We start from the raw sequence: 19,861 nt of genomic DNA, 5'->3' as shown, positions 1-19,861 counted from the left end.
CTGTTGTATACTTGTATTTTTCTGTGGGCTTCAACCTATTTTATAAATATATTATTTAATAAAAAAACATTGGATCCAATAATAATTATGATGTTCATAATTTTTGTTTTTTATTTTCACTCATTTATAAAATTAATTCTTATAAAATTGTTATAAAAGTTAAACAATTTTGATTTCTTAAAATACTTTTACACTTAAAATTGATAACATTGATAACATGTTGATTTTTAATGTGCCATTTGAGAAACTTATGAAATCATTATATATGAAAATCTTTAACGTACATGACAGATCAACAATATAAGTAATATACAAATAACAAGTCATAGTAAAACAAGACATTAAAAAATTAACTATTGTTGGTTTAATATACTATTTAATGAAGGTGACGTTTACCTTGAACTTGCCTCTTTTTGCCCACCATATATATAGTCCAAACGCACTTTTGACCTTCTGCAGCCAGTCATTAGGTTAAGTAAAAAATATTACTATTTTTTTTATTAATAATATTAATTAATTAATTACTTTCTTTTACTTTTCTAAAAAAAATACTATTAAAAGACTATTGAGATTTTTCAATTTCTCGCAGTAATTTATGCACATTTTTTCCAAATTAAATATATTGTAAAAATTTAAGGCTCAATTCACATCAATGAATTTGATGTGTGGAGACAAAGAAACAATGATAATCAAAATAAATGGCCTTAAGCAATCGTAATCAATAAGAGAATGAATTAATTTGACAGAAGAAAATAAAAGAAGCAAAGAAACACAAAAGATTTGTTTATCCAGCTCGATCAAATGAAATACGTCCGGGGGAGAGAGGAGCTCTTCAATTCACTATACTTCAAAAATTGTTACAAGAGGTTACAAAAGAGTTACAAGAAAATAGTCTTCAAAGCTCCAAAGAAAAAACCATATTTTCTACCAAAGTGTTTCCCAATCTCTCAAACTCTTAATATAGTAATCACACAAACCTAAAGTGTTAGGAAGTATTGTTTGATGCTTCTAGATAACTCTAAAAGATTTCCCTAAACCATAAATCCTTATTTCTCCCTTTTGCTCTAAATTTCTAAAATTGTCACACTTAAAATAACATAAGAGATATATTTATAATTGCAAAATCCAACAGATCTATAACAAAGCCAAAAACACAACTCATTAGCAAATGGATCCATGAGCCGAATCGAAAAGTCCCAAAACACCCGAACCGAGAAAATTGGCTGGATGATTAAAAATCACGCACAGCGTGCGGGCCGATTCCGGCCAGCCACCTATGTCAGACATCGTCACACCATTGCCATACGAGCCACATCTGTCGACCGCCGTCGACTCACAGACCGCGAGTCGCTGACTCGCGACCCTGTCATCGACCATCTGCTGGAGTTCTGCGGCACCTCTACTCTGCGAAAGCGGCCCACAATCGCCGCTGCTCCAACATTATCGTCTTCATTTTTTCCCCAATTTTAAACCTTTAACTCTCTACATAACTTTCATGATTTTATAATTTTCTAGTTTATGCAATCTTCAAATATGTTTTCTTTCTCTCTATCACTTAAAGTTTTAAGTCATACTTCAGCAATCTTAATTTTACTTTAAATAGTGGTGATGTCAATTTAACCATTAACCAATTACTGCTCTCTACCTTATTGAAACATTATTCAACAACCTTGGTCAAGTTCAAGAAACATTTGATCCTTGATCTCGCCACTTACATCCACTTGTTTCCCATTACCCTTTTCTACCTAGGTAACCTAACTAGCCTACAAGAATGGTTTTTTAACAATAATTGACTCCACATGCCTTCAAATGCATCCTGGAATGTCCCTGTTTCTATATTTTGCAACCCTTCAACCATAAAATATTTAAGACCGTACATGCATGCACTTTTCACTTTCAAAATGAATTTTTTTTTTCAGTTTCAAATATGTAGATCTTGTTTTTTTTTTGTTGGGTTGAAAATCTATAAATCTTTTCTTTTTTCAATTTCATTTCTGTAAGTCTTGTTTTTGGTTGTTCATCTTTTATCTTTCTTAATAGAATCTCCAGCATCAAGAGCAAGTTTGCAATCAAATATATGATTATTCGATTCTTGTGAAAAGGTAAAAAATCTCATTTAGATCTCTAATTTTCAACATTGATTTGAAACTAAACCCATATTTGAGATGAACGAGTATTGAATTCAACGACTATAACATGACAGAGCAAGATCCAGCAACATCTGAGATTAATCTCTTTTCTTCTGATTTTATTTTTCTAGATTTGTTGAACTTGTATATAAGATTACTCTTTGAAAAAATGTTTTGAGATTTTTTGTTGTTATTTTGTTTGTAGTGGCTTTGGATTTAGCAAGATCCCAAACTGTAATAAGTAGTCAAACAATGATTTAAACCAGCAATAACAATGGATCAATGAAGGAGCAATAACCTTTAATGATATTGTCACTGGCAAAATGGGTAGGACAATACATAGTTCTCAATTTTTAGGCATAGAAAATGGGCAGGTTGTGGACAATTTTCAGCTCCCATAAACCCTAATATTAATCCCCAAACAATCTCAGTTCTCCGTCTTGATCCCCAATAACGATGGGGAATTAAACCCATATTTGAGATGAACGAGTATTGAATTGAACGACTATAACACGACAAAGCATGATCCAGCAACATCTGAGATTAATCTCTTTTCTTCTGATTTTATTTTTCTAGATTTGTTGAACTTGTATATAAGATTACTCTTTGAACAAATGTTTTGAGTTTTTTGTTGTTATTTTTTTGTGGTGGCTTTGGATTTAGGAATTTTGTGGTGATTGTATTTTTTTGTTGTTGTAATTTTTTGTTGAGATTTTTTGTGATGGCTCTCCATTTATGGGTTTTGCGATGGCTCTATTACTTTTTTTTCCAAATTTGTTTGTTGTAATTTTTTGTTTTGAGACTTTTTTATAGTTGTTCTGAATATAGGAATTTAGTGGTTGCTCTGTAGTTTTTTCCCAGATTTATTTGTTATAATTTTTTGTGGCAATTCTGGATTTAGAGGTTTTGTTTTGATATTTTAAACAGAACCACCACCAATTTCAAGATTTACACCATAAAGAGTGCACTTGGTTATCCTGTTGGTATTGTAGTTGATTAATATGTACCAATATGGTTCCCAAACTACAATAAATAGTCAAACAATGATTCAAATCAGCAATAACAATGGATCAATGAAGGAGCAATAAACTTTAATGATATTGTGAGTGACAAACTGGGTAGGACAATACATAGTTCTCAATTTTTAGGCATAGAAAATGGGCAGGTCGTGGGCAAGTTTTACCTCCCATAAACACAAATATGAATCCCCAAACAATCTCAGTTCTCCGTCTCGATCCCCAATAACAACGGGGAATTAAAACCCAAATCAGTCTCAAGCGAGTTCAAAATGGGTTTGGGTATTCCCGTCTCACCACCACCCATTTAGTGAAATCAATTTTCTCACTAAAATACTTATTTTTTCAAAATCAAATTACCTTATAAATAATAAAATAAAATAATCTCAAAAAATTTCATACAAACATTTTAAATAATAAATACAAATCAAAATGTAAAAACATCGACCACATATTTAATATTCTAAATTATCAAAACTAAATAATAAAGTATATAATGAAATAAATGGGGCGGGTTTGGGTGGATACTAGAGTCCCATTATACGACTCGTACCTATATTTTGTAATCAAAGAAAACCCAAACCCAAACTCAAACCCAATAAAAAAAATTTACCAGTTAAATTTGAAGCAGGTTTGGGTGTGTATCCACGGGCATGAATTTTGGTTCCATGCCTAATTATTGTCATAACATCAAACAATTTTTTATGCAAAAATTGTTCTTATAGTAAATGCCAAATATAGACACATTATAATATATATTCATACTATTTTTGTCATAGCTTCAAACAATGATCTTTTTTTTTTTCATAACTTGCTTTCATCTTGTGCGTTTTGATGGTGATTATATATTTAAGGGTTTTGTGATGGTTCTGTAGTTTTTTTTCCTTATTTTTTGTTGTAACTTTTTGTTGATATTTTTTAGTGCTGACTCTGGATTTAGAGATTTTGTTTTGAGATTTTTAAAAAAATGGTTTAATTGATGTTGTAATGAAGGAAAAGAGAAGATGATTAAAACATTTCTTCTTGTTGTAGTTGTTTGTACTATAATTTTTAATTTTAATTTTAATTAAAATATTTCATTTCATTACAAATAAAGTTTATACATAAATAAAATATGGATGTTTGAAGAGAGAAGATGAATGTTTGAAGTTAAAGAAGATGAATGTTTGAAGTTGAAGAAGATGAATGTTTAAAGATGAAGAAAATGAATGTTTGAAAAGGAAGACGATAAATATAAAATAAAAGAATTAAGGGTTAAATATACGTCAGCCCCTATAATGTAAATGAGTTTTGGGTTACCCCTTGTAAATTATTTTTTTATTCCCTTTTATAACATGAAGATTCCCTGTGTATGACCCCTGGGTGCACTATTTCAACCCAGATTCCCATGTTAACCCAATGTGGCACTCATGTATTAACTTATGTGACTTTTGTATTTATATTTTTTTAACTTTCTTTTTTATCCTATTTATTTACCCCTTGTGAAAGCTAGGGTTACTCTAAAGATCCCAAATCAAGCAATTTTGTATCATGATGACGAAGACAAGGCAGCTGAACGCTATTGAAACATACAAGTTTGCATCACGAGCTTGTTTCTAGACTAAAATAGATAGCCGTCAACTTTCCCTGTTGAAGACGAAGCACGAACACACAATTGAAGCTTCCAATGGTTGAGGTTAGGTTTTTCGATCTTTCTTCATGTGTTTGAGTTAGTTTATATATTGATTGAAGCACAAGAACATTAAACCTTTATTCGAATCCCTTTAACAGAACATACAACATTTTAATGTAAATTTTTACCATGAGGGTAAATTTATAATGATCAAGAAGAATGATATCATATACAAAGGAACAATGTTGATGTGCTGGCTGATGTACAAGCTGATACAGGTAATAATGAAGTTGATGCTTAGATTGATGTAACTCTAGATGAGATTAATACATACCATGTTGATGTTGAGATTAATACAGTCTATGTTGATGCATAGATTAATGCAAGTCAAGTTGAATTATGTGTGATTTATACAAGTCATGTTGAGTCAATCAAGGTTGAAGGAAGTCAGGCTCAACCAAAACAAAAGAAGAATAAAAAAACCTATTTTAAAGATAAGAAAAAAGGCAAAGTGAAAGATTGAAGTTGAGATGGTTTCAAAAACCAATTATAGATCATTGTTTAACTTCCGACCAGCCCATTACATTGACAGAGCAAGATGAAAGATCTTTGACACATGAAAAAAATGCTCATTGACCTAATTAAAAGTTAGGGGTGTGTACCAGATCCTTGAAGTCTTAGAAGAAAAGGAAATGACAAAACATGGTTATGTCTGTATTAAGAAACTTAGTTTAAGCTATGTAACAACTAGTATGTTTAAGATATGTTTAAGTTATCTCTATATTAAGGAACTTGGTTATGTCTGTATTAAGGAACTTGATTATGTATGTATTAAGAAACTTGGTTATGTCTTAAACCTGATGCACTTCAAGTGCCATTTTGCAATGAATTTGTATTGCAATTGTAATGACTTATGCACTTTATATGCTTCTTACTATCTTTGTCTTATTTTGGTTACACTTTATGTTCCATAAGTATTAATGACTTATGCATTTGTTATATCTTATGATGCACTTAAATAGGTTCACACTGTCATTTAACAGAAATTAAAAACAAAATACAATACCACATCACACTTGTAACCAATACCAACTTTTCCATAGATAAAATATCAATTGCTACACTGATAATTCATACATAACAATATCATCTTATACGCTAAAACTTACATTAACTTGACAACAATGAAAAACAAAATCCAAGAAAACACAAGTGGAACCATCAAACAATAACTTTTGTTCTTCTCCATTTCAAGTTTTTTCTTGGTCTTTTCATGCTTCATTGAACAGACTTCTACACCAAACTTCTTGCCAAATTCCTTCCCAAACTCTCTAAATAAGCCATTATCATTTCACAATTATTGCAATTTGTGGAAATTTTTTGAGTTCTTTGAACCTGACCAACTTCATCGTCCCAGATGAATAATTCACAACTTACCTCACTCTGCAATTAGGTATAGAACAAAAGTAAAAGTTAATGTAAAGAGAAAATGAAGAAAAAAAATTAGCAGAACCTTTCCCCTCAATTTCGACATTTCAAATATTTCCTATTAAGATTTTCAATGGTGTTTGATACCCATGTCTTCATTGATTCATTGCATTCACATTTTAGGAAAATTCAGTCCTCTTGAGTTACCAATGGATGAAGATCTCCTCGTGTGCTGGCCTAGGAGCTCCGGGAGCGTCTGGTGTCAGTAGAGGATGTGACACCCAATAGAACCATGTCACATACCCTTCTACACAGTGCCACTCCTTGGTGGCCGCCATACGTTGATACTCCTCAATAGTATATAAAAATATTTAAATCAATAATAAATTTTTTTCCATATACAGACTTCATTTTTGCTTAGGTATCATTTACAAAAATATTTGGATCAATAGTAAATTTCGTATATAAAAATATTTAGATCAATAATAAATTTTCTCCCATATACCATTTCATAACAAAAAATATTTGGGTCATAAATATCATTTTTCGTAAATAATAGTTTTTTTTTCAGTATACAAATATTATTTTTGTTTAGGTATCATTTACAAAAATATTTGGATCAATATTAAATTTTCGTATATTAAAATATTTAGATCAATAATATATTTTTTCCCGTATACCATTTTAGGATAAAAAATATTTGACCATAAATATCATTTCTCGTATATAAAAATATTTAGGTCAATAATAGATTTTTTTCCCGTATACAGACTACATTTTTGTTTAGGTATCATTTACAAAAATATTTGGATCAATAGTAAATTTTATATATAAAAATATTTAGCTCAATAGTAGATTATTTTCCCGTATACCATTTTGGAATAAAAATATTTGGATCATAAATACCATTTTTCGTAAATAATAGATTTTTTCATATACAAATATTAATTTTGTTTAGGTGTCATTTACAAAATATTTGGATCAATATCAAATTTTCGTATATAAAAATATTTAAATCAATAATCGATTTTTTTTGGCTTATTCCATTTTTGAATAAAAAATATTTGGATCATAAATAACATTTTTCATATATACAAATATTTAGATCAATAATAGATTTTTTTCCCGTATACAAACTTTATTTTTGTTTAGGTATCATTTACAAAAATATTTGGATCAATAGTAAATTTCGTATATAAAAGTATTTAGATCAATAGTAGATTTTTCCCGTATATCATTTTTGAATAAAAAATATTTGGATCATAAATACCATTTTTCGTAAATAATAGATTTTTTCCGTATACAAGTATTATTTTTATTTAGGTATCATTTACAAAAATATTTGAATCAATATTAAATTTTCGTATATAAAAACATTTAGATCAATAATAGATTTTTTGAATAAATTTTTCCCGTATATCATTTTTTACTAAAAAATATTTCGATCATAAATACCGTTTTTCGTATATAAAAAATATATATCAATAATAGTTTTTTTTTTAGAAGAAAGAAGTGAGAAAGTGATGAAAGAGAAAAAAAATTAGAGAATGCAGAGCGATTTGATAAGTTTGATAAAATATAAGAGTTGTATTATTTTAATAATAAAATTAAGAACTTTATGGTGCAAAGACCAAAAAACCTCAATTTTAATGTGGTGGCAAAAAATCAAATAAGGGTATGTTTGACTTTTCCACAACCATTAATTTTCTTATATTATAGATTTATTTAGATATTATTTACAAAAATATTTGGATCAATATTAAATTTTCGTATAAAAAATATTTAGATCAATAATAGATTTTTTCCCGTATACCATTTTTGGATCAAAAATATTTGATCATAAATACCATTTCTTGTATGTACAAATATTTAGATAAATAATAGATTTTTTCCCGTATACAAACCTCATTTTTGTTTAGGTATCATTTACAAAAATATTTGGATCAATAGTAAATTTCGTATATGAAAATATTTAGCTCAATAGCAGATTATTTTCCCGTATACCATTTTAGAATAAAAATATTTGGATCATAAATACCATTTTTCGTAAATTATAGATTTTTTTCCATATACAAATATTAATTTTATTTAGGTGTCATTTACCAAAATATTTGGATCAATATCAAATTTTCTTATATAAAAATATTTAGATCAATAATAGATTTTTTTGGCCTATTCCATTTTTGAATAAAAAATATATGGATCATAAATAACATTTTTCGTATATAAATATATTTCGATTAATAATAAATTTTTTTCCTGTATACAAACTTTATTTTTGTTTAGGTATCATTTACAAAAATATTTTGATCAATAGTAAATTTCGTATATAAAAGTATTAAGATCAATAGTAGATTTTTTCCCGTATATCATTTTTTGAATAAAAAATATTTGGATCATAAATACCATTTTTCGTAAATAATAGATTTTTTTCCGTATACAAATATTATTTTTATTTAGGTATCATTTACAAAAATATTTGAATCAATATTAAATTTTCGTATATAAAAACATTTAGATCAATAATAGATTTTTTGAATAAATTTTTCCCGTATATCATTTTTGACTAAAAAATATTTCGATCATAAATATCATTTTTCATATATAAAAAAAAATTAATAATAGTTTTTTTTATGTGAAAGAAAGAAGTGAGAAAGTGATGAAAGAGAAAAAAAATAGAGAATGGAGAGAGATTTGATAAGTTTGATAAAATATAAGAGTTGTATTATTTTAATAATAAAATTAAGAACTTTATGGTGCAAAGACCAAAAAACCTCAATTTTAATGTGGTGGCAAAAAATCAAATAAGGGTATGTTTGACTTTTCCACAACCATTAATTTTCTTATATTATAGATTAGATGACACACGGTTTCAAATTCTTCCTTACAGCATTTCAAATAAGCAAATGGGTTTGATCATCATGAATAGGCATATCAAAGATTGCATCTGCTTGACTTCTAAAATTATCAATATGTTGCAATAAAAATCATTTGGAGAAAGCCTTGTAGTCAAGATTGATATATACAAGGCTTTTGATGCAATTGACTGGAGTGGTCTCAAATCCAAAGCCTAGATTAATTTTGACAACTCTTGTTGGGTTATTGGTAATGGTAACCAAATAAATTTCTGCGCACATGACTGGAGTGATATTACTTTGATGCATTTGATGAACATTCATCCTTCTAGGATGCAATATTTATGAATATTTATGTCATCTACTGCAAGAATTTTTTGTTAACTAGCAATGGTACATTTCCTTGGAGTTCTAAATACTGCTAACAATAAATCGAACCAACTCGAAAATAATTTAAAATTCGGTTCGACAATTAAATCGTTAAATTAGGTTCATGAACCAATTGAGTTGAATATGAATTAAAAATTAAGTTCGTTAACTGAATAATTGAACTCGAACTATACATAGTTCGACTCGTTAGGTTCATGAGTCAACTGAGTTATATATTAGATGAATTATATTATTTTAAACCCTAAACCCTAAACCCTATATTTTCTTCTAATCTAATAATTTTAATTAATAATTTATATTCTCAAGTGAACAAAATATTTCTAAAAATAATTATACAAATAAATTTAAAGTCGTAAAAATCTCAATCTTATAACTTTATTTTCTTTTTATATTTTAATTTTAAAAAAATAAATTTAAAATATCAAATATATAAAAAGATTATACTATAAAAAATGACTTTTAAATCTGTGAAGCAAACGAGTTGAACTCTAACAAGTTGAATCGAGTTGTTTGTGAACTTCAAACGGCCATAACGACAATATTTGATGTTTGCAATAGAGGTTGGAGTCCTCAATGCAATTTGGTAATTTTAGTTGTTATCATCAATATTTTCCACGTAATATGGAATTAGAAAAAAAAAAGAATTAATAACGTCAATCCTGTGTGGAGCTATGTCATAGGGGTGACACTACAAAAATCAAAAGGTCATCAGATGGACGGTATTACACATACAAAATACAATGGAAGTTACTAGTAACAAGATCTAATTTATGGGATGAGTGGGCTTGTTATCTTCGGAGGCAGATCTTTCATCGCGGTCAGCAGCATGTACAACGTCGTTCTCCACAGTGGTTTCATCTCTTGTCTCATGTTGGGAGGTATCCTTATCCTCATCAACTAACTGTCCGTCCCGAATGATCTTAAATAGATCAATCTCGCCCAGATCCAAGTCAGAGTAAAGACAGTGTACTTGCGCTTTCGGCCTTTCAAATGCCTGATCAGTAGAGTCAACCATCTCTGGGCGAGAATCATCCAAATTGGATTGTAGGGTAGCTTTGGCAGTGTGTCATCTTTGGCAATCTTTTTCAAAGCTAGGACATCTACCCTTGCCCAATAAAGCTCTTCGCCAATGCTATGATATGTCTCCTCCTATTCCTTCTTGTGCGCATCCAATTTCTCCATTAAACACTACACTTCTGTATAGCTTGTGTTAGCTGAGTTCAACAGAACCTTGGTCAAATTAAGGCATTATTTCATTTTCATTAAATATGTCTTGAGTTTCACCATAAATATATCAGTCGAGCTATATGCATCAAATATCACCTGCTCGAAAAGGGTGTCCCCCAAGTGGTAAGTCTCATCCATATTGAGCGACTACTCTACGCCTATCTGACTCGCCATATGGATATCAATACAAAAATTTCAGGTGTTCACACACAACGACCTTACTGTCAAAATCCTCGTTCCAAAGAAGAGGGACGACCTTACTCATAGGGGGGACTTATGTGGGTGTTCTTTTTGGAGGGAGTGTATTCCAAATATATAGAGACATCCACTTCCAAGTTAATGTGAGTTGGATATTTTGAAGTCTTTTTATTTTTAGCCCGAGGAAGTAACCATGTATCATTAATAGATATTGGTTGCACAGTCGAAAGAGGGATCGTCGAGATTATCTGAGATTATCAACACAGAGTTACTTGTTCAATATAAAAAGAACCAGTACTCGCCTCTTCAAAGAAGACCATTGGTGACAGGTAGGGGTGGCAAAACGGGCAGGGGCCCGCCAGGCCGGCCCGCGCACCGGCCAAAAAGTGGCGGGTTGGGTTGGAATTTTAGGCTCGCCGCTCGCTAAAGCCCGCCCCGCCAAACCCGCCGCCCGCCATAGCCCGCCCCGCCAATGCCCACCGCCCGCCAAAGCCCGCCCCTCCTCCAAAATTCCCTCTTTTTTTGTTAATTCTAGCAATTCCAATTTTTGATGGTTTATTTTATATATTTATTTGTAAATATATGTAATATTTTTTTAAGTAAAATTTGTTAAAAAGTTGCTTTTATAAAAAATTGTTTTAAAAAATAAGTGAAAAAAATAATTAAAAGGTAAAAAAAACCTATTAATCTATTAAAAAAATATAAAAAATATATAAATAAAAATAGGCGGGCAAGCCCGCCGCCCGCCAACCCGCCATCTTGGCAGGGCGGACATGATTTTTATGCCCATTTCACTTGGCGGGCATGCCCGCCCCGCTCGTTTTTTGGAGGGCTTAAGGCGGGGCGGGCGGCGGACGGCCCGTTTTGCCACCCCTAGTGACAGGGTGTATAGAGACCCAACCACCCTTATCAAAACCTTTGGTATATTCAAAAAGAAAATTCCTATAGTATGCCTAATCTCGAGACCCCTACAAACTACCTCAAACCCCCTAATTAAGGCTCGATTGTTTGTATAAAGTTGGGAAGGTGCGAGATTAATAATTCATAAGAACTCACATTCAAACATCATAAATGACACTTGTGTACATATAGAAAAAAATCTCCTATGGCCCAATGGTATAGTCAGGCTGTCTTTCTCTCCCTTGTTGCATGACTCCAATAAGACGTCACCTTTGTCACTAGTGATAGATATGTATATATTCTTACGAAAGAAGAGAATAAAACAAAGTCACTATCACTCCTTGCATTGGAATCAAAGCTAATGGAACTAGTATTATCATAGTTTCCAAACATTCCTAGTTCTGCAAATTTTCAATCAACCTTCCCATCACTCTTCCTTGAGTTTTCTAATTAGCGAATCCACATTCTACATTTTTCCTCACATGCTCTAGGATCTAATAGATCATAGTTCTCATCACACTTTCTAATAAATACCATCACTCCGTTAATAAAAGGGAAAAGAGATAAAGGAAACAGAACTCAATACTTGTCATAAATATTTGCATGAGGGAGTGTTGGAAAAATGGACTTGTAAGAGTAATTTTGATTCCTCATGAAAAAAGGAATTATGTTGTAGGAAATAATCAAAAAGGAAAGACCTCGTATATTTAAGGGGATATTTTTCCTCCTAGACTTGACAGTTATCTAGAGGGTTATTATCAATGTGGTGTGTAGGGACATATCCACCATTATTATAGAAAAAAATCAATGACTCTTATCACATGCATGCAAATAGACAAAAGGTCTAGATCGTTTGATCATTTCCAAGTCATATTTCTCATTGCACCGCACTAAATATACCCCGTGCTTTGGATATTACGAACTATGATATTTTGGCTTAATTACTTCATTCTTATAAGCTTCGTGCTTAGGGGACTGTAGATTGGGATGTCTTGATGTAACCACTTCATTCTCATAGACCTCGTTCTTGAAATACTATTGAATAGAATATCTTTGATAAAGGCCTAAAAGGCTCGACCCCCCAACTCTCACACATCTAAATAGCATGGCGAGTATCAGGTAGTAAATGGAGAAATCACACAATGAGCATTAATCTACCCTGACTCACATCCTCTCATTGGAAGACATGGTAAACCACATCCTAAGTGAGTGAAATAAGTCTCCCTCAAAGGATAATTGAATTATTTGTTAGACTGATTCTATTTTCAAATAATATGATGATTTACCTCATTCAATCCTCTAGTGAGTCAAATCCAAGAAATTTATAGATGATTTTATAGGCGTAGGATCTAGACTCCCTACTGATTTCTTCATCAAAATTTCCATCTATAAATATCAGCTAGACAATTGAATAAATGCACACACTACAACACGGAAGGGCTTTAAAAGCGCTTTTTATGGGCTTTAAAAGCGCTTTTTATGGGCTTTAAAAGCGCTTAAAAGCGCTGTGAAAGCCAGCGCTGGCGTAGGTAACAAAAGCGCTTCAGAAAGCGCTCTGGTAGGCCCCCCTATAAGAGCGCTTTTCTGGAAAAAGCGCTCTGGTAGGCCCCCCCTATAAGAGCGCTTTTCTGGAAAAAGCGCTCTGGTAGCCCCCCTTATAAGAGCGCTTTTCTGGAAAAAGCGCTCTGGTAGCCCCCCCCTATAAGAGCGCTTTTCCAAAAGCGCTTTCGTATGTTGCGTTTTTTTTTATTTTTTATGCTTTTTTATTATTCTTTGGCAGCGCTTTTACTAAGAAGCGCTTTTGTAGGTGGACCTTTAAGAGCGCTTTTTAAAAGCGCTGTCGTTGCTAAATGAGGTATTTTAATGAGCAGCATGTAATTTAATCCTCCCAGTCGACTTGTAATATTTTCGACCTGTAATATGTTTTCAACCTGTAATATTTTCGACCTGTAATATATTTTCGACGATATAATTTCAGCCATCAATAAGACAATATATGTATACTAATATAATACCATTATAATATCCAAAATTATATATATATATATATACATCATTACAACATCAATAATATTATAGTTCAAATCGACACAAATCCTACATGAAAAATTGCTTAATATAAAAGTGACACAAATCCTCTTTGATTTCTTCCAACTTAAGTCTCGGGTACCCAGCAGCACGGAATTCGTCAAGGTACTACAAAACAAAAACATAATATGAATGATATATTTAGTTAAATGTAATAAATTATATGAAATTATCTTAAGTTATAAATTCATACCGTGAGCGGAATCTCTAATTGATTCGCCTGAAGGATTTCTTTCATAAACCTCAAAACAAAGTATCCGCAATCTGAACTGTTTCGCTGTTGCGGACACTACATAGAAAAACAAATAAGATTTTATAGTTGTCTTGTTTTATCAAGTAGCATAAATATTATAAGCAAAATTGTGAAAAATAATGTACCTGCACTTTGATCCAAGTAATGTTGTTTGATTTAGTCCGGGATACCTGTGCGTCCCGTTGACTTCGGAACACTTGTATTGATCTAATTAACAAATATATAAAAGCATGTTTAGATCAATCCCACAAATAAGTAAATATATAAATATACACGAATATTTAGAATGATCCCACTTACAAATCAACGATTTCCTTCATAGCCGGATAATTGGTCCAGTCACCATTTACCGAATTCAGATAATACACGACTTCTCTTATAGGGTTGATAGCAAGCAACAACCAGTGTGCTCTATAAATTAAAACAATAGGTTATATGAAAATTTTGCTATACACAAAAGAAACAGAGATTAGATGAACCAAGAATGAGAAACTAACCCTACTGGTCGGGTATTATACGCCCAAAGATGCAGACTTTCTGAATTGCCGGTGGACATGAATCTATCGACTAAGAGCTGTCTAACTGATTCCGGTTCCGAAGCAATTGCCATTCCGCTGCAATGGGCGGAAGACACGAAACTGAATCTGTTAGACAATACAGTCCCGCGCAACACTCTGTCATACAACAACCTTAAATAAAAACATAATAAACATTAGATTATTTTCATTGAAATGTGTAAATAAATTATATTGTGGGACTAATTAAATAATATATCGGATGAGTGAATATTACCGGATGTATGAGTGCATATTACCGACGCCTAGTTGTTCATGCATAAAAATCTCTTCCAAGTCATCAATTGCAATATGTGACTTGAATTCAATACCGAAGACACTTTCATCCATATTGATTTCACGTAAAGCACCATCCTTCAAATCGGACATATCAACCATTGTTGCGAGCATCGTCCGGTACCGAGCCACAAAAGCACCGCCTTTTTTTGCCGCTATCTTCGGAGGACCAGTGGGTGGTACGCTACGAACTTGCTGCGTCACTTGTTGTGACTCCCGAGCGGATGCCTAAAAATCATATAAGTTAGGTAAAATAAAAAATCATGCAGATTTAGATTTAGATTATATATTAACACTTTAAATGTACCTCTTTTAGTGATGCAACAGACTCCTCCTCCTGTAAAATCCCTTTACCCTTAATTGCGGGTTTTATAGGAGCAGACTAAAATTAAAATGTAAAACATAATTAATAAACGGTTTAGAATTGACATTAGAAAACTAAATGATTCATAATCGTTTTCAATATACCTCATCACTAATGGTAATGAGCTCCGAGGGCCATGCAACAAATGATCCTATTGCATCTCGCAGCAATGTCGTCTCTGAGACCATGTCAGGTACCGGTAGCATCGCATCATGATCTAATACAACATCCACCGATACTTTCAGGTGTCCATCCGGGAGCGGTCTATGGTGAAGTAAATCTCCCAAAGTGTTGTGCACTTTTCCCTTGCCAACTAGTCGATAATTTGGTGACGATAAGTATAGTTGGTGTGGACCGTCCTTTCGGGCCATACCCCTCCGTGGGTGGGATACGTGAACTGACTCTTTTTTGTCGATCGGACGCTTTCGCGTCACTTTTGAAAAAGTTTACAGAGTCGCCACCGACCTTTTATTTTATCCAATGAAGGAAAGGTTTATAAAAGAAACAGAAAAAAGACCTTTGAGAGATTCTGGGTAAGGGGGTAGGTTATACAAAGGGAAGGTGTTAGCACCCTTTGTATCCATGGTTATCCATGGGCTCTTTAGTTTGCTTAGCTCATTTGCTTTACTTTTCAATTGATTCGGAATGCTTTACCTGTGTTTTTGAAATACCTTTGCAAATAGAATTTGTAATGATCCTTGTGCGGATATATACAAATGCTTGTTTATCTTTCGAAAGATGTTTTGAAAAGATCGTTAATTTTGTAATGATCCGTGTTTGGATGTATACAAAATATTGTCTTTTGGAAAATTTGTTTTGAAAAAACAACAGTGTATGAGAATTTTGTTTGTTTTGATTTTGAGCAAGCAAACTAGGAGGTCTACCCTGATTTATAAGGTCTTTATCCTTGTTCCCTTTAAAAATCTATCCATTCGTCGGATATAAACAAAAGGTTCGATTTTGTACTCGAAACAGTAGAAATGTAACTTTGATTTTGAAAAGAGTGAAAAGGGGTTACCCTAGGAGGTGCAAATGTGATTGTGATTGAATTCAGATATTTATCTTTGAAGTTAGTGATCTGACGGTTCAGTTTTATCTTTGACATACACGCAGTTTATATGGGTGCTGGAAATTAAAATGCGGAAATGTAAAGTGCAGAAAGTAAATCTACGCTATTACATCGATTGTGCGGGAAATGTAAACTAGCCTATTTACATGAATTTGACATCCTATACATTTATCTAGGAATTTTAAATTGCAAGAAATAAAAGGCATATTTTTGTATTTTTGTGATTTATTTTAAATATAATTAATGCATTATTAATTAATTTAAAATAAAGAAAAGACGGAAATATGATTAAACCTAGCAAGTAAGTTTAAAAATATGTACAAAAGGTTTGTTAATTGATTTTAGAACAAAACTAATTTTTTTGGAATTTTTGAAATTTGTTTTTGGATATTTTAAGTTAATCAAAACATAATTATGCAAATAATTACACAAATAATTAAAACTTAAAGAGAAAATTATCCTAAATATGTACAAAATTAGTTTATGATATATAAACAATATTTAACACAAAGAACAATTTTTTTTATGATTTTTTTTGACTAATTAAAATAATTAATAAGCAAATATACAAATACATACTAATTAATTATGAAAAATATTGAAATTTTGAAGAAAAATAAAATATTTTTGTTTCATAAAATAATATATTATTTTAGAAGTTTAAAATATTTTTTGTGGAATTTTTGGAAGTTTTTAACTATTTTTAATTATTTTTGCAATAAAAATAAAATAAAATAGAAAATATAAAAAGGATACTTATCAAGTGTGGAATTTGATGAAGGTGCATGGTGTGGGCTGTGTGTTATGATCATTGGATGAGCTGGCTTGATTGATCATGTGGTTCAGATTTGGAGGCGCATGATATGAGTGTGGGGAGCATGTACTGAATTCAAGGAGAATTCAGATTCTCTGACTGGGACCCATGCTGGTTGACCAGCGAATGAGAAACGTGGAAAGGGCCACGCAGGCACGCTGAAAAGTCAAAGCTGGGGCTGACGAACCACGCTGGGACGCGTGGTCGTCTTCAACCTCCAGAAGTGTGGTTTTTGGACTCAAATAGCGGGGGTTTTTAACCTCCCTTATTTGAACGATAAAATATGCAGTTTTTGATAACTTCTGAACCTGCAAAAAACAAGCGTTAGCAATGAATGAAAGTGACCCAGATCCCTTAAAATCACCTCCTGAACACGATGGTGGTATTAGTTTTGCAATTTGAGGTCTGTAGCCATGGATTCGAAGAGATTCAAGTATGAACACTCATGAGCTCGTGTTAATGGTATGGGGTGATTCTCACGTGGGAACTCTCATGTTAAAGCCCAGATCACTCATATAGGACCTCATGAACATATTAAGATGGTTAGTTTACATGGAAATTGATTGCATATAAGAAAACGAAAGTAAAGGGCATATGTACATGAAGAACTTTATGTGCACTATACGACTCTCATGGGACTATATTATGAGTTCAATCTTACTCTATGTTGTTTGAGAAGATGATTGGAAAGCTTTGTTTGTATTAATATTGATTGAAATATAGAATTGGAAAATTACAAAGTGTATGTATTTTTTGGAGAATTTTATGATAAAGATGGCTATGCTCTTGTTCTAATTCGTGTCTCTCCTTTTGCTGAAGTATGATGCTTCTTTTATAGCCCAAAGGCTGCTTGGAAGTGAAGCAAGAAGCTTTGTTGTCTTTGTTGAAAGTTTGATTTTTAAAATATTAAAAATCTTTGAATTGTTGACCAAGCTTGACTCCATTCAATGCTCTTGTCTTGGGCATCAATTTTCTGCAGAAAAATGAAGACTTTGGAGGTGTGTCATACTTGGAGATCAAGCCATCAATTATCCATGCAATTTCCTTTAATTTTAATCTTAAAATAAGATAAAATTATGTCAAAAATGGATAATATAGATGTGGGCTTTGTCTTGGTCGTGGGAGGCCCATAGTAACATGGCAAAGATGTTTGGACCACAAAAACTTGGCATCTTTTGGAAAAAAAACATTTTTGAGCAATGTTGATTTCATGCATTTTCCCAAAATTTAGCCAACTTCAACAAGGTGTAAATCCTTCAATTTTTGTCATATGAAGGAGATCTTGCACTTTTTGGAAACCTCAAAGAGTCCTCTAACCAATGTCTTTGGTCTCATGTCAAAATGATTTTTGGTTCTCCTTGTGTGTCCTTTTGAAAAAAGTGTCTTTTTGTTGACTTTGAAAATGACCTGTAATGTCTTTGGCCATATTTTTCAAATGGTGAATGCTATGACCATGGGATCAATTGCATTTGAAAGATAATTGAATTTCCTTCAAAATGAGCTTTGGTTGACATTTTTTGGATGAAGGATGAGAGAGTTATGATCAGTCAAAGTTGAGTTGACTTTTCAGGCAAAAACCCTAATTTTGAATCTTAGGGTTTTGTTGATTTTTGATCTTTCCTTGATGAATTATGATCATCCAATGATCAAATGTTGAATCCTTTGACAAAATATGGACTTTGACAAAAAATTTCATTTTTGACTGTCAGTTGACTTTTCTGGTCAAACGGGTCGTCTGTTGACTGTTTGAGCTGCTGACGGTGCGTCTGAGTGAATTGAAGTTTGAAAATTTGTATGATGGCACTTTGAGATGTATGGATGTGTATAGAATCCATTTGAGCTCTCAAAACTTGTTGCTCCTGTTAAAACAAGAAAAACCCTGATTAGGGACTGTCTGTATAGGAGGCAGTTAAGCGTACCTGATTTTTGTGCAGTGCTGAGTTTCTGCTAATCGCGTGATATTCAGAAGACTTCTAACACAAAAATCTTGGAAATTTGAATTGTGAATGATTGATTTGATTGATTGTACAAATCACTGAGAATTGTACTGTCTGCAGTTTGTCTGTCAACCGACTGTTCGTGTACTGATGCAGCCGTTAAAGTGAAAAAATCAACTGTCAAAGTTAATTTTCTTCTTTTTGTTTTTATTTTTGTTTTTGTTTGGTGTGAAGCATGAAAATTTATTTACATGACTTGTTAGAAAACAGAAACATAATAAATAACTGATATTTACAGTATGTGGGCAAAATTACCGATAATAACCTGAAAATTATTTAATGCACAGAAATAGAAATATTTGACTGGCAGAAAATACACAAAATATTATCTTAGTAATTAAGCAATATTATGACAACTAGTACAACATTTAATACTGACAGTATAAATATTACATACTATATTGAACAGTACGACGAATAAACGGTACATTTAAGAAATAAGAAATACGGCAAATTTTAAGAATGACGATTGATGACCCATGCTATGAACAATAGCATGTAGATGATTGGGAGCATAACCATTGCAGGTCCACACTCCTCAGGACTGTGCAGGCAGAAGAAAGTCATGATCACCGTAGCAATGGTGATGACTGTAAGAGACAGTGTCTCTATCCATTTTGCCATTTTTGTTAGGGAAGAAGAGAAAATGGATTATGAAGTGGAAATTTGA

General features: G+C 32.0%; 1 protein-coding gene across 1 annotated transcript; it reads right to left on the bottom strand.

Annotated features, from left to right (window-relative positions):
- Positions 1-13,805: 13,805 nt before the first annotated feature.
- On the bottom strand, positions 13,806-14,729 carry LOC131655986 (uncharacterized). Its single transcript, XM_058925778.1, has 5 exons — positions 14,594-14,729; positions 14,397-14,507; positions 14,222-14,303; positions 14,037-14,132; positions 13,806-13,951 (listed from the first exon to the last, which is right to left on the bottom strand). Exons 1-5 carry the CDS (start codon positions 14,704-14,706, stop codon positions 13,853-13,855), a joined length of 501 nt encoding a protein of 166 aa, XP_058781761.1. The 5' UTR covers positions 14,707-14,729; the 3' UTR covers positions 13,806-13,852.
- Between the last annotated feature and the right edge of the window lie 5,132 nt (positions 14,730-19,861).

Source organism: Vicia villosa, linkage group LG3 (genome assembly GCF_029867415.1).
Source record: "Vicia villosa cultivar HV-30 ecotype Madison, WI linkage group LG3, Vvil1.0, whole genome shotgun sequence".
Lineage (NCBI taxonomy): Eukaryota > Viridiplantae > Streptophyta > Magnoliopsida > Fabales > Fabaceae > Vicia > Vicia villosa.
This window is presented reverse-complemented; position numbering and strand designations above follow the sequence as displayed.